General features: G+C 38.1%; 1 protein-coding gene across 7 annotated transcripts in view; it reads left to right on the plus strand.

Moving 5' to 3' along the window:
* Nucleotides 1-924, plus strand: part of PLCG2 (phospholipase C gamma 2) — a 230942-nt gene extending 230018 nt beyond the window's left edge. For all 7 annotated transcript variants that reach the window (XM_077986963.1, XM_077986964.1, XM_077986965.1 and 4 more), the window contains one exon: nucleotides 581-924. In XM_077986963.1, the coding sequence (XP_077843089.1) occupies nucleotides 581-623 (43 nt within the window). In that variant the 3' untranslated portion in view covers nucleotides 624-924. The remainder of the gene's footprint in view (nucleotides 1-580) is intronic.
* The last annotated feature ends 14389 nt before the right edge of the window (nucleotides 925-15313 follow it).

Consider the following 15313-nt stretch of genomic DNA (forward strand, 5'->3'; position numbering starts at 1 on the left):
AAAAAAAAAAAAAAAAAAAGCTTTGGCACCCTTGACTCTAGTGCTCTTTGTTCTAGAAATTAACTTAAAGTAATACCTTAGGCGCTTGCCACTTCCCCTAAGTAGAACTATTTCCTCTAGAAGGACATTTCAATTTAATAGTGAAAATAAATGGTGACCACCGACTTTTAAGGAGTCCTTATTGTGTTCTCAAGAACGGGCTAGTCCAGTGGCTCTAGATTGCGTCAAGATCCCCCAACAGGGATGCTTCCGGTTGTGCTACAGGCATGTAATGGGATACGCGGCGGCCAGGGTTGCCAAGTATTTCATAATGTGTCTAAAAGTACTAAGAATCATCCAGACAAAAGTCCTAATGTCAGCCTGCAGAGTAGCTCTTACTCTATTTTACCATTGAGGAGATTTAACCTTTCTGAGTCTCAGTGTCTTACCAGGAACTTGGAGCTTGCCTCTCTGACACTCAGCCCTACACCATCCAGCTATGAATGACTGGCAAATGTATGGACAGAGAAATGTTACAGAGTTCAGCACACAGCCCATTTCTCATGCCCCAATGCTGACGGTGAAATCTGTTTTATTTCAGGTTAAGAGAGAAGAGAGTCAGCAACAGCAAGTTTTACTCATAGAAGCTGGATTATGTGTGTAAGGGTACTGTGTGTGTGCACATGTGTGTTTGCATGTAAGAGAATGTGCCCTCTTCACACTCCAGGAAGACGCTCATCTGTGACATCTTTTCTTCAAGCCTGCCATCAAGGTGACATTTCTGAAGACCCAACTGGCATGAGCTGGGGTAACTTCCTGCCACTATTTTCATCTTGGACAACTTCCTTAACTTATATTCTTTATAGAGGATTCCCCAAAATGTGCTCCTCATTTTTGGCCTCTCATGTTCCAAACCTCATTGAATAAAAGCAGTGAAAACCTTGATCACTTAAGCCTTCTGTTGCACAACCTGTACACAGTGAACAGGATTTCTTCTCCGGCCAAGAAGATTCTACCTCTAATGATCCAGGTAATTGACGTCCATAGAAGATGAGCTGGAAATGTAAGAAACTATTCATTAGATTCTGAAAAGGATTTTAACTAAAAGGCAAATGATTCCATAAGGGCCCAAAGAGAAGCCCTACCCAAAGGCAGCCTGCTCAGTTCAATGTACTTTACTACCACTGGCTGCCTGCTGCAGTCCACAAGAAAATGGCTGAGTGATGGGATCTCTTCATCAAGACAATTTGTAATGAATGGTGAGGGCTTGTTTTGTGACCAGAGTTACTGGGATGGAGGTGGGAATCCTGGGGCCTCTTTGTTTTAAAAAGCCCACCAGAGAGACCAGAGCTCTGCTGCAGGGGCAGGTTCTCATTTGCCCCTGGCTCTGCCAACTGCTGGTAGGCTCTGGCCCCACTAATCCCCCATGGCCCTACTGAACTGGCTGGGAGGCTGCTGGAAAGGCCCTCGGTCCACAGCTCTCCACAGGCAAGAGGTCAATTGCTGCTTGAAAGAGGCAGACAAAAGTTAGGTTAATGGCGAAATGTCTCTGGGTTACCCAGTTTTCTGGAGCAGCAAGCTGAGCTTTAATGGGCTAAGCATTAGGGTGTTACAGAAAATTTCAAATGCAGCCGTCTCCCTTGGGGCAAACCTACCTAGTTCATGATAATATGTGCGGCTGGTGAGGGCTTTACACCTCTGCATCTTAAGATATTAACAGATACCAGTGATGTAATATGGCTTTTTAAAGGAGAGGAGAGTGCTGGGTTGGGGAGGGAGTTGGTTGGTAGAGTCAAAACTTCTCAATGAGTGAATTTACAACTGATGGGAAAATGGGTGTAACTGTGAAAAGCGATGGCTGTGGTGGGGAAGAACAAACCAGCAGTAAGCCTGATGCTTGATGTGGATGAAACTGGCCCCTAGAAAACCCATCTGGCCCTCCTCTTGTTATCTGAAATGCTGGGCTTAGCATGCATGTACTGCTGAAGAGCAGGGCAGAACAAATCAGGCTCAGACCAGAAGACCCTTCTGGTCCCATCACTCTATAAAAACTTACTGATCACCTCCACATGCCAAATACAGTGCCAAGATTTGGGGGTGCGATGTTAAAAAAATAAAAAGCTATGGGTCTCATCAATCATCTCCATCCACGAGCTCCTAAAAGAAAGGTATTTACCTTGCCTGAAGCCAGGAATACAGGGAACAGCAGTCTGGCCAAGGAAGGGCTGTTATGGGGTGCTATTACTCCAGTTACTCCTCCAACTGGGAGTTGCTATTTTATTTGGCAGTTAACAGCTGAAGAAAGAACATTCCTCTTAGTGGCAGATGTTCAAAGCAACTTTCAAGAAAGGCTGGGTGAAAAAGGCACTAGGATGAGTGCTACAGGCACTCCGTAGCCAGGGCCCCATTAATCTTTGGCCAGGTAGCTACCAGAACCTATTTATTGCTCCTGGCATCTCCCCCAACCCCTCTCAGCTCTGTCATGACTTCTACACAGTAGAGCTCAGGTGTTGCTGTCATTACCTCCTTTCAGCTCCCCACTTCATTCTACTCTAAAGCCACAGTGCTAAGGCCTGCATCCCCTTTCTGCCCAAAATGGATTTTTCATACCTTATCAAAGAAATTGACATATGGCAGCATAGGAAGCAGAAGCTAAACCTCTCTAGCTGCTGCTGTGTAAAACCCATGCATGGCCAAAGAGCTGTCAGGGGATTATGACATAAATGGTGCTGGGAAGAACCCTCTGCCTAAAACTGTCTCCTCCTCCTGGTGCTACAACTGGAATCCACCATTAGAAAGTACTTGCTTTGGTTCCTTCCTCCTGTCCTTGACAGAGTAACACGCTGATCTGGTTCTTGGTGGTGTTAGGGACTGATTCTCTCAGGAAAGGCACACATGGTATCGTGGCTGTTTCCAGAGTCTATTTGATGCTTCATAACCTCAGTATCTAGCTGAGATATGCTTCCTACATGACTGTTAAAGCACAGGCAATCCAGGCCAAGAAGACTCGGAACAGGCACGTTCTGAAAGATGGAAGCAGCACTGATAGGTCGAAACGACCACTGCATATGTGTTACATTGTTTTTGTTCCCCATTTTCCTAAGTGTGTTATTTAGAATACTGGTGATTACATGGAAAAATAAAGTGGGGAGGCTGGTTAGGCCTTGTGAGTTTGGGAAACTTAGGTTATAAAAGCTAAACAGTTTTTCTACTGTGAGACTAGATGTGCAGGAGTGAAAGGTGTAGAGGGTCTTGTTTTCCACATTTGATCTCAGAATCCTTTTGCCAGAAGTGTCTCGTGGGACTTATCTCTAGTGGAACACATTTGAAGCCCTGCTGCTCTATTAAGTAAGGCAGCCGGGCAACATGGTCTAATACTTCGTATGCTTTGTGACCTAGTTAAAATCTAAACTTAAGTTGCCACGGCCAGTGGTCTTTAGATTAAGCTACCCTTACCCCTGGGAGTATACCAGAGCTTTCCAAGGAATACACAGACTCCAGGACTCTCAGGGGAGCAGTGTTCAGAGCCTCATCTTCCTGTTGTATTCTTCTCTAAGACTCACTTGCCTGAGAAAATGCCCTTTTCTCACCTTACAAAAGAAAATATGGCTTTCTCCACCTCTAGTCTTATTGTAGAGCATGACCCAAGGTATAAAATTCAAAATGTGGATATTTGGAAAGTGAAAGACTTAACAGGGCACAAATCCTTTTGCAAATGGATTTTCCAAATTTTTCTGGTGGTTCCAAATTCTCTGCTTTCAACAAACTGGAAGGAACAGCCTGCAGATTTCTGTGTCTCTTAGCATGTAACTAAAAAAGGGTTTGGAAGAATTCAGTGATTCTGCTATCACTGATGTATCTATGTGAACAAGGATCAACACCTCCATAAATGAAATTGAAAAGGGAAAATAGAATCGATGATGAACTTTGGCTCAATCTTAAGATGTTATCAATCCACATAGATGAAATAATTGTGGAGAAGAGCCCTCTTTATCTCGTTAAGTGATACATTTCCAATGAAGTTTTACTATGTTTAATAATTTGGTGAAATTTGTGCTATGTGTTTATTGATTCAGCTCAATCCAGAAGAACATTTTTAAAGGCTTACAGCATTAGGATTATAGGATACTATATCATACTTTTGGTACAGAGATAGAATTAAACAACATAAAAATAAAAAATGTATTAGGCTAAAATTTTGAGGGAGAAGTGGTATGAAAATACAAATTCAAGGAGTAAAAGGAAAAGTGGGGCATTCCCTGCTACTAAAAATTGCCTTGCTTCAGGTAAGACTGATCATAAAAAAAATGGCCCTGTTCATAAAATTTTTAAAAAGATCATCGTACCTATCAAATAACTTATATTTAGAACCTCCTGGGCTAAATTTAAAAAGGAATACAACCATTTTATTTAAACATGTAGTGTCTATGGTATGCCAGCACTTTGCAACTATTCATGATGAGAAATTTTAGATATCAGTATAGCAATGTGCAAGAAGATACACAGATTTTTAAAATTCACTTAAGAGGTATCTGAGCATAAAATGTTAAGATTGCTGATCTAGGGCCACTAAGTGATGAATTGTATTTGGAAGCAAAAAGGATGGCTAAAAAGGGCCTCAGCCCTTTCAACTTTAAAAGGAAAATAACTTAACCTTCAACCTATGTGACATTTAGCTTTTTGAACCCAACCGTAAAAGCTATCTTCTAACCAACAAAAAGTTAATAATTAGATTTGGAATTACACAGAATTAAAAAATTGGCATTTAAAAATACTCAATAGTTTGTCCCTGGTTTTTAATTTTCAAAATATTTTCTTTCTGAATAGCCAGATTCCACAGTGATCATGCCTCTCGGAAATTTCCACATTTCTTATTTTTCATTAGGCCTTAAGAAGCTGCATTTGTAAATTTTGTTTCATTATTAAAGCATAATTTATTTTTTATATAAACAGTATGTGCTTTGTGTACATAAAGAATTAAGTGAATGAGTCACACAGATGTTGGCTATTATTAATGTCAAAATTAAACAGCTGTATCACATTTTGAAAAATAAAAGTTTCATCTGAATGAATATAGCAATCTGCCCAGAACTTTTTTTAAAAACTGCTATTCACCTTTTATATTCCCAAATAAAATACACACAAAAAATAATTTAGTCATGAGATAGGTAGAGTTACAGTTATTTTTTGAAATGTGTTTTACTGTCCTATTTAGCCCACATTTCTGTAGGTTACAGGTTTATCTTACCTTCAGCAAAAACTCACTCTATGTTGAAACTCAAGTTTGTAAGATTAATACTTGAGTGCTCTTCAATTTATCAGTTTTGAAAGCATGTTTAGTGTTGGAAGGAGCAAGACCTTATAATAAGTCCCTGTGTTTCTCAGCTGAGTGATGGGTTCCCTAGAACTGTCAATCAGTGCATTTCTTGCCAACAATCCCTGGTTCACAGGAAGCCATGTTGTATCTCATACCTCTGACCCCCAGCCCCCAGCCCCCAATGGTTGGATTAGTGACCCTGATCCCAAGACTTAAGAATAGCCTATGACGAACCTCTGCATTAGAAGGGTGAGCAAGGAATATTAAAAAGCCAAGATGAAATTAGAACTTCCAAATGACCACTTTTTAAATGGATACAACCATAACTCTCATAAAGATATAAAATGAACATATATCAGAAATCTTACTAACAAGGGAACCAATAAGATGTTCTAGCTTGTTTAAAGGAGAATTCAAAGAACAATATATATAGAGAGAGTATAGGTTATCAGCTGTCCAGATTATCTGATTTTATATGGTTTCTCCATGTTTTATTGTCTGAATAATGCAAATTATTCTTGTCCATAGAAATGCAAATTGTGTCCTGTGGAGATTCAATTAATCACTGCCTTGTGGATACTGACCACTGGTTTTACCAGTTTTATATCTATTAAATTTATTTCAGTGTCGCTAATGGATGTGAAATCTGATTCCTATCTCCACACGCAAAAATCAAGTCAGTTATAGATCAAAATGTGCAAGATAAAACTATTTCTAGAAGGTCTTCACAACATATGAGTAGGGAAAGGTTACTTAAACAAAACTGCAAAAGCAGTATCCCTGAAGGAAGACTGCTAAATTTGACTCCCCTAAAATTCAAAACTGGTCTTTATCAAAAGATACAATAAGAAGACAAAGAGAAAAGGCCACAGAATAGAGGGAGATATTTGCAATAATTTATCTGACAAAAGACCTCAGCCAAAAAATAACTCCATCCTTCCAAGTCAATAAGAATAAGACAATCCATTTGAGAAAAAGGGGGATATTTCATGAATAAGCACCTCACAAGAGTATATCCAAAGGGCTGATATGTGTATGAAAAAGTTCACTCATTATTCATATGGGAAAAATGAAAATTAGAACTATGAGATACCATTACACTTACCAGAGTGGCAAAAATTAAAAACCTAATGTCCTGGCAAGAACGTAGAGCACCTGGCACACTTGTGTAAAATAGTACAAAACTACATTGTAAAAAATGTATGACACTCTGCTGAAATTAAACATATACATACCCTGCAACCCATCAATTCCACTCCTATATACCTAATACTGAAGCATATATATGCACACCAAAAGACATATATATGAGTGTTCATAGTACTGTTATTCGCAATAGGCAAAAACTGAAAAGAGCCTTAAATGTCCATCTACAGAAGAGTTGATACACACATACAAATGTGCTTTTCTATAGTGGAGCACCATACAGCAATGACAAATGACTGAGCTGTAACTACAGTAACTGCGCAGTTGGATCACACAAATACAAGTTGAGTGAAAGAAGCCAGACACACACACACACAGCAAAGAGAAGAGTGAAATGATATAAATTAGTAGAGAGACATATAGATAAAATGCAGGATATTTGTAAGACGGAATAGTATAAGAAAGTAAAGTGGAGTGGAACACAGCCCATATATTTAACATGGATACATTTACACAATATTGTGTGAGAAAAGGAAAAATACAGAACAGTGCTACCCAGTGATGCCATTTACACACATTTAAAAACTGCACATAAAACTGCTTCCAACATCCACACAGCTAAGTACATAATACAGGTATAAAAATTGACTAAAAGAAACCTCTTAATGTCAAGAGAAGGATTGAGTCACATAGTGGGGAAGGCAAAGGCAATGTGACCGAGGCAGGGAGAGGTGGTTTTAGCTTGATGATGGGTTTTCTTTCTTTTCTAAAGATCGGGAAGTGTTGCTCTGCCTGACACAAATGTAAATGCAGGCTGCTGTACCAAAAAAGGGATACAGGCATACTCAAGCTTTCTGGTCCATAGATGAATAGCTAGACAGAAGAATAAAAAATAATGAAAATGAGGTTGGGTGCGGTGGCTCATGCCTATAATTCCAGCACTTTGGGAGGCCGAGGTGGGTGAATTACTTGAGGTCAGGAGTTCGAGACCAGCCTGGCCCACATGGTGAAACCCCATCTCTACTAAAAATACAAAAATGAGCCAGGCATGTGGTGGCGCGCGCCTGTAATCCCAGCTACTCCCGATGCTAAGGCAGGAGAATCGCTTGGACCCAGGAGGTGTAGGTTGCAGTGAGCCAAGATTGTACCACTGCACAAAAAAAAAAAAAAAGAAAAAAAGAAAAGGAGAGAGAGGGGAGAAGGGAAATGAGAGGGGAAAGGTGGGGCAGTGGGGAGAGGGGTGACAGAGCTGGGGAAGAAGGCGGTGGGAAAGATGGCAGGGGCGAGGGAGTGGGAAGAAAGACTAAAACAGCACAAAATGTTAGCCAATTATTCTGGGTAGTGAAAAGTGGCTGTTATATTCTTCTTTCCTTTATTCATTTTTATTTTTTTAAAAAAAGGAACAAAAAATAAAGTTATATAAAAAACGTATCAGGCAAATTCTAAGAAAAATAAAGCTGCTGCAGCATTGCTAATATCAGACAAGTTACAAAATCAAGGTAGATATCGCTAAGAAGGGCAATGTTTTACGGTTGTAACAATAATACTGCACCAGCCAATTGTGAAGGACCCAAGCTTTTGTGTGTCTCACAACGTAGCTTTGAGAAGCACAGAGCAGATTGGGAGAACAAAAATCAACAAGTTCACAATTATAGACGGGGATCAGAGTGTTTTCTCAGAACAGCACAGATTAAGAAGGCACAAAACAAGGACAAGGAAAATCTGAAAAACACAAATCACCAGCACGATCAAAGGCACGTTAGGCTTCTGCAAACAGAGTAAACTCTGGATCCAGAAAATACAAATTTTCTTCAAGCACAGAACATTTACAAATATTGACTGTACAACAAACCACAGAGGGGGAAACAATTTTAATAGCTCTAATACAAGATTAAATTCGGTGCCACATGAAAATCACAAACAAAAAGATGGCCCCCAAAAGTCCTATGATGGCAAAGTTTAAAAGCTATTTCTAAACTATTTTTAGGGAATATGTTAGGGAAGGGACAAATGTATCTCAGGAAAGGGACAAAACTGCCCAGAAAAAAATACTAGAATTTTAAATGCATTGATTGTAAATTGAGAAAAAGTGAAAATAAATGACCTACGCTTTAACTTAGAAGGTAGGGAAAAATCTCTAAAAATGAAAAAAAAAACAAGAAAACCCAAAAACAAAACTAAAATTGATAAAATCGTTCTTTTAAAAGTCAAAGGGAAAAAAAGCAGCACAGATCAACACTACCAGGAGTAAAAATGGTTTTACAGTAAGACTTTTGGAAGCCTAGACAAAGTAACTAATATTATATTAAAATAAAAATGACCAAATGTTTAAGAATCACTAAAAATATGACTAATCCAATTATCATCCAAGAAATAGAAAAAACAAAGACATGCACCTCCCGCCCCATGGCATCAATTTCAGATGATTTTATGGGCAACTTCTACCAAACATTCCAGAAAAAGTGTTTTTATTATTATTATTATATTGCCAAAAGAAAAACAAACCCAAAACATGACACAAGATTTACCCTGTTTTTTAAGTGTACACTACAGTGTTAACTACAGGTACAAAGTTGTACAGGTCTCTAGAACTTTTTCATCCTGCACGAGTGAAGCACTATAGCCACTGAACAGCAATTTCCCATTTCCCCCAGCTCCTGGTAACCACCATTCTACTTTATGTCTAGATGAGTTTGAAAGCTTTAGATGCTTTATACGTAAGTAGAATCGTGGTATTTGTCCTTCTATGATTGGCGTATTTCACTTAGCACAATGTCCTTCAAGATGCAAGTTGTAGCATCTGACAGGATTTCCTTCTATTTTCTGACTAATATTCCATCGTATGCCTATACCCCATGTTCTTTATCCATTCATCTGTCCATGTACACAACTGACTATTGTGAATGATGCTATGATGAACTGGAGAGTGCAAATCTCTCCTCTAGATCCTGATTTTCATTATCTTAGCTAAATATGCAGAAGTGGGATTCCTAGAACATATAGTACTTCTGTTTTAATTTTTGAGGAACCTCCACACTGCTTTCCATAATGGCTGCATCATTTTACATTTCTGCCAACAACAGTGCAGAAGGTTTCCAATTTCTCCACACCTTCATCAACAGTTATTATACATGTTTTTTCTAATAATGTCCATCCTAAAAGGGTGTGAGGTGATATTTCACTGTGGCTTTTACCTTTTTTTAAAATTAAATTTTATTTTATTGAGACAGAATCTTACTCTTGCTCAGGCTGAAGTACAAGTGCCGAGATCTTGGCTCACTGCAACCTCTGCCTCCTAGATTCAAGAGATTTTCCTGCCTCAGCCTCCCAAGCAGCTGGGATTACAGGTGCATACCACCATGCCCGGCTCATTTGTTTGTATTTTTAGTAGAGATGGAGTTTCACCATGTTTGCCAGGCTGGTCTCAAACTACTGACCTCAAGTGATCTGCCTGCCTTGGCCTCCCAAAGTGTTGGGATTACAGGCGTGAACCACCATGCCTGGCCGGTTTGCATTTTCTTGAAGATTAGTGATGTTGAACATCTTTTCATATACCTATTGACCATTTATATGTCTTCTTTGGAAAAATGTCTGTTTAAGTCATTTGCCCATTTAAAAAACTGTGGGTTTTTTTTTTTGCTATTAAGTTATAGGAATTCCTTGTTTTTGATATTAACTCCTTATCAGATGTAGTTTTCAAATATTTTCTCTCAGTCCAGAGGTTGCCTTTTTACTCTGTTGAATATTTCCTTTGCTGTGTGCAGAAGCTTTTTAGTTTGATATAGTTCTACTTACCTTTGTTTTGTTGCCCAAGCTTTTGAGGTCATATCCAAGAAATCATTGCTAAGACCCATGACATGAAGCTTTTCTTCTGTTTTCTTCTAGCAGTTTTATGGCTTTAAGTCTTACATTTAAGTCTTTAATCCATTCTAAATTGATTTTCACATATAACAGACCAATTTCATTGTTTTACATGTGGATTTTCAGTTTTCCCAACACCATATTTTGAAGAGACTATTCTTTCCCCACTGCATACTCTTGGAAGCTTTGTCAAAGATTGGTTGATCTTAGGTGCATGGGTTTATTTCTGGGCTTTCTATTCTGTTCCATTAATCTATATGTCTGTCTTTTGCCAGTACCATAATGTTTTATTACTGTAGTTTTGAAGTGTGTTTTGAAAGTAGGAAGGATGAAACCTCAAGCTTTGTTCTTTTTCAAGATTGTTTTCGCTATTTGGGATCATTTGTGGTTCCATATGAATTTTAGGATTGTGTTTTCTATTTCTGTAAAAAATGCCATTAGGATTTTGGTAGGAATGACATTGAATCTGTAGATCACTTTGGGTAATATGGACATTTTAATAATATTAAGTTTTCCAGTTCATGAACATGGGATGTCTTTCCATTATTTGTGTTTTAAATTTTTTTCAGCAATGTTTCATAGTTTTCAGTGTACAAGTTTTTCATTTCCTTGGTTAAGTTTATTGCTAATTGTTTTCTTTTTGAAATTTTTGTATGTTGATTTTGAATCCTGGAACATTACTGGATTTATTAGTTCTAACAGTTTTTCCCCCCCTTTGGTGGAATCTTTAGGATTTTCTACACCTAAAATCATGTTATCTGTGAACATAGATAATTTTTCTTCCTCCTTTCAAGATTGCATGCCTTTTCTTTCTTTTTCTTGTCTACTTGCTCTGGCCAGAACTTTCACTAGTATTATGCTGAATAGAGGTGGTGAGAGTGAGCATCCTTGCCTCTTTCCTGATCTTAGACTAAAAGTTTGTTTTTTACCTTTGAATGTTAGCTGTCCTGTTATCATATATGGCCTTTATTATGTTGATGTAATTTCCTTGTATTCCTAGTGATATGATTTGGATATTCATCCCTTCCAGATCTCATATTGAAATGTGATTCCCAATGTTGGAGGTAGGGCCTAGTGGGAGATGTTTGGGTCATGGGGGCAGATCCCTCATGAATGGCTTGGTGCCCTCCCTACAGTAACGAGTGAGTTCTCACTCTTAGTTCATTTAAAGCTGGTTGTTGAGAAGACCCTGGCATTTCTCTTGTTACCTCCCTTCCCACATGACACACTAGCTCCCCTTCTCTTCCACCATGACTAAAAGCTTCCTGAGGCCTTACCAGAAGCATATGCTGGCACCATGCTTCACAGTCTACAGAACTGTGAGCCAAAATAAATTATCCAATTTCAAGTATTTCTTTATAGCAATGCAAAATGGAATAATACACCTAGTTTGCTAAGCTTTTTAATCACAAAAGGGTGTTGAATTTTGCCAAATGCAATTTGTTTCTATTGATATGATCATGTGATTTTTATCCTCTGTTCTGTTCATGTGGTATATCACATTTTTGATTTGCATATTTGTAATCATTCTTATATCCCAGGGATACTCTTTGGTTACTTAGAATACAAAGTGACTAAATACCACTTGGTCATCATGGTGTATGATCCTTTTAACGTGCTATTGATGTGGTTTGCTTGTATTTTGTTAAGAATTTTTCATCTATATCTGGGATATTGGTTTGCATTATTTTTTTCTTGTAATGTCTGTTTATGGCTTTGGCAATGGGGTAATGCTGGCCTCATGAAATGACTTTGGAAGTATTCCTTCCTCTTCTACTTTTTAAAAGTTGAGAAGCATTGGTCTTAATTGTTCTTTAAATGTTTAATAGAATTCATCAGCAAAATCTTCTGATCCTGGGCCTTTTTTTGAGATGTTTTTGATTACTGATTGAATCTCCTTACTAGCTAAAAGTCTGTTCAGATGTTCTATTTCTTTATGATTCAGTCTTAATTTTCTATTTTCTACTTTGATAACTTCTATTTTAATTTTTATTATTTCATTTCTTCTGCCAAATTTGGGCTTAGTCTGTTTCTCATTCCTTGAGGTATAGAAGTTAGGTTATTTGAGCTCCTCTTTTTGAATGCAGGAATTTATCACCATCAATTTCCCTCTTCCTACTGCTTTTTTCTCCATACCATGAGTTATGTTTTTGTTTTGTCTATTTTATAATTTACCTTTTTATATCTTCTTTGACCCATTGGTTGTTCCAGAATAGGTGTTAATTTCCACATATTTATGAGTTTTCTAATTTTCCTTCTCCTACTGATTTTTAGTTTCATTTCATTGTAGCTGGAAATAAATTTGAGAATTCAATCTTCTTAAGTTTGTTAAGACTTGTTTTGTGATCTATCCTGGGGAATATTTCTGTGTGCACTTGAGAAAATGTGTATTCTGCTACTATTGGGTGGAATGTTCTGTATATGTCTATTAGGTACATTTGATTTATAGTATTGTTCAAGTCCTCTGTTTCCTTATTGATCTTGTGTCTACATGTTCTATTCATTAGTGAAATCTCCTACTATTATTGTGATGCTGTTTTTCCCTTCAGTTCTGCCGATGTTTGTTTCATATATTTAAGTGCTCTGATGTTTGGTAGATACATATTTATAAATATTATATCTTCTTGGTGAACTGACCCATTAATCATTATCTGTCCTTGTCTCTTGTAGCAGCTTTTGACTTAAAGTCTATTTTGTTTAAGTATGGTCACCTCTCTTTTAGTTGCTTAGCGTATCTTTCTCCATCCTATCACTTGCAGTGTATGTGTGTCATTAAACTTAAAGTCAGTCTCTTATATACAGTATCTAGTTGAATCTTGTTATCCTTCAGCTACTTTGTGTGTTTTGACTGGGCAGTTTAATACATTTACATTTAATTATTGATAGCAAAGGACTAACTACTGCCATTTTGTTAATAATTTTCTGTCTTATAGCTCTTTTGTCCCTCTTTTTCTTTTGCTGTCTTCCTTTGATTTTTTGTAATTTTTATAGCTAACACAGGGCTTACATGAAACATTTTATAGTTATAACAAACTGTTTTAAGCTGATAACAACTTTAATCATATTGAAAAACTCTACACTTTTACTCTTTCCCCCAATTGTCATTGATGTCATAAATTGTATCTTTTTATATTGTGTATCCATTACATATTTTCAGTTTTTAAATACTTTTGGCTTTCAACATCTGTACCAGAATGAAAAGTGATGTATACATTAACAGTATAGTATTCTGTGTTTTTCTATATACTTACCTATAACAGCAAACTTTATGCTTTCATATGCTTTTGTATGGCTGCTTAGAGTATGCTTAAACTTCAAGGCCTTTAGTATTGTTATTCAGGCCTAGTGGTGATGAACTTCTTCAAATTTTATCTGAAAAAGTCTTTATTTCTCCTTTGCTTTTAAAGGACAGTTTGCCAGATATAGTATTCTTGAACAGCCTTTTTTCCCCCTCCTTTCAGCACTCCCAATATACTGTCCCATTCTTTTCTGGCCTGCAACGTTTCTGCTGAGAAATTCAGATTCTTATGGGGGGTTCCCTTGTATGTAATTAGTCACTTTTGTTGCTCTCAAAATTCTGACTTTTGACAATGTATGTCTCAGTATGGACTTATTTGAGTTTATTCCCTTTGGGTCCGTTTTCTCTCAGAGATTTGGCAAGTTTTTGGCCACTATTTATTTAAAGAAGCTTTCGGCCTCTTTCTCTCTTCTACTTTCGGAACTAACATTAAGGAGCATTTTGGTCTGCTTATGGTGTCCTATAAGTCTGTGAGACATTTTTCTCTTCATTTTCCTTCCTCCTGTTCTTCCTTCCTTCTACTTCCCTCATCTTCCTCTTCCTCTCCTTCCTTCTCCTGTTATCTCTCCCTTCGTCCCCCTTCCCCTACTTCTCTTCTTTTTCCTGTTTTTGCTCCTCTGGCTGGATAATTTCAATGACCTGTGTCTGGGCATTCTATTCCCAAAAGAGAATGCACACACACACACACACACACACACATTTGAAAGCTTGAGTCAGGGTCTTGCTCATGTCACCCTGGCTGGGGTGCAGTGGTAGGGTCACAACTCACTGTAACTTTGAACGCCTAGGCTCGAATGATCCTCCCACCTCAGCCACCTAAATACTTGGGACTAAAGGCATGCACCCACATGCCTGGATAATTTATTTTTTACTTTTTGTAGAGATGGGGTCTTGCTATATTGCCCAGGCTGTTTTCAAACGTGGCCTCAAGATACCGCCTGCCTCGGCCTCCCAAAGTGCTGGGATTACAGACATGAGCCACTGTTCCTGTCCACAGAATATATTTTTATTGGATAAAAATTATCAGGTGACAGACCAAAAAAAGGAACCTCCTAAACTCATTTTAAGAGGGTAGAGGAGAATAAAGGAAGAGAGGGAAAATCAGGAAGAGTGAAAGGAACAGAGAGAAAGGGAGGGAGGACAATGCCAATCTCATTATTGAACAGAGTAGAAATCCTGAAAAAAATTAGTAAACCAATGTTCACTTGTTCATAACGTAGAGTTAATCTCAGGAATCCAGTAATGGTTTAATAATTGGAAAACCTATCAGTGCAGTTCTCTACATTAATAGATTATGCTTTTCCATAAGGAAATTGATAAAATGAAACACATATGCGACATAAAAACTTTTAGTGAATTAGTGAAGTTGTCTTTCCCAAGGTGGTAGATTAGAGGCTTTTAGCATGCCTCAGCCACTTGGAAATATCGAGGTAGTGTATAAACTCTCTGAGCTTTAATTCAAGAAGGAAAATTGGAATCCACTAGAATTGTAAAGAAACCTCAGCTCCTGGGTAGAAGAACACAGGCAAACAACCCCTGTGATGATGTCTAGTTCATAAAAAGATTGTAGTGCCCCAGGACCTTCTCTGCTTGACACCCAGGCAGATCTCCACTGACCTGGATCAGCAGCCGGAGTTGCCCCACTCTTCCTTTGCAGACATTGTGGTGAAGCAGGGCCCTCTCTGCTCCATGCCCAGGCAGATGTCCAGGCA

Source organism: Macaca mulatta, chromosome 20 (genome assembly GCF_049350105.2).
Source record: "Macaca mulatta isolate MMU2019108-1 chromosome 20, T2T-MMU8v2.0, whole genome shotgun sequence".
Lineage (NCBI taxonomy): Eukaryota > Metazoa > Chordata > Mammalia > Primates > Cercopithecidae > Macaca > Macaca mulatta.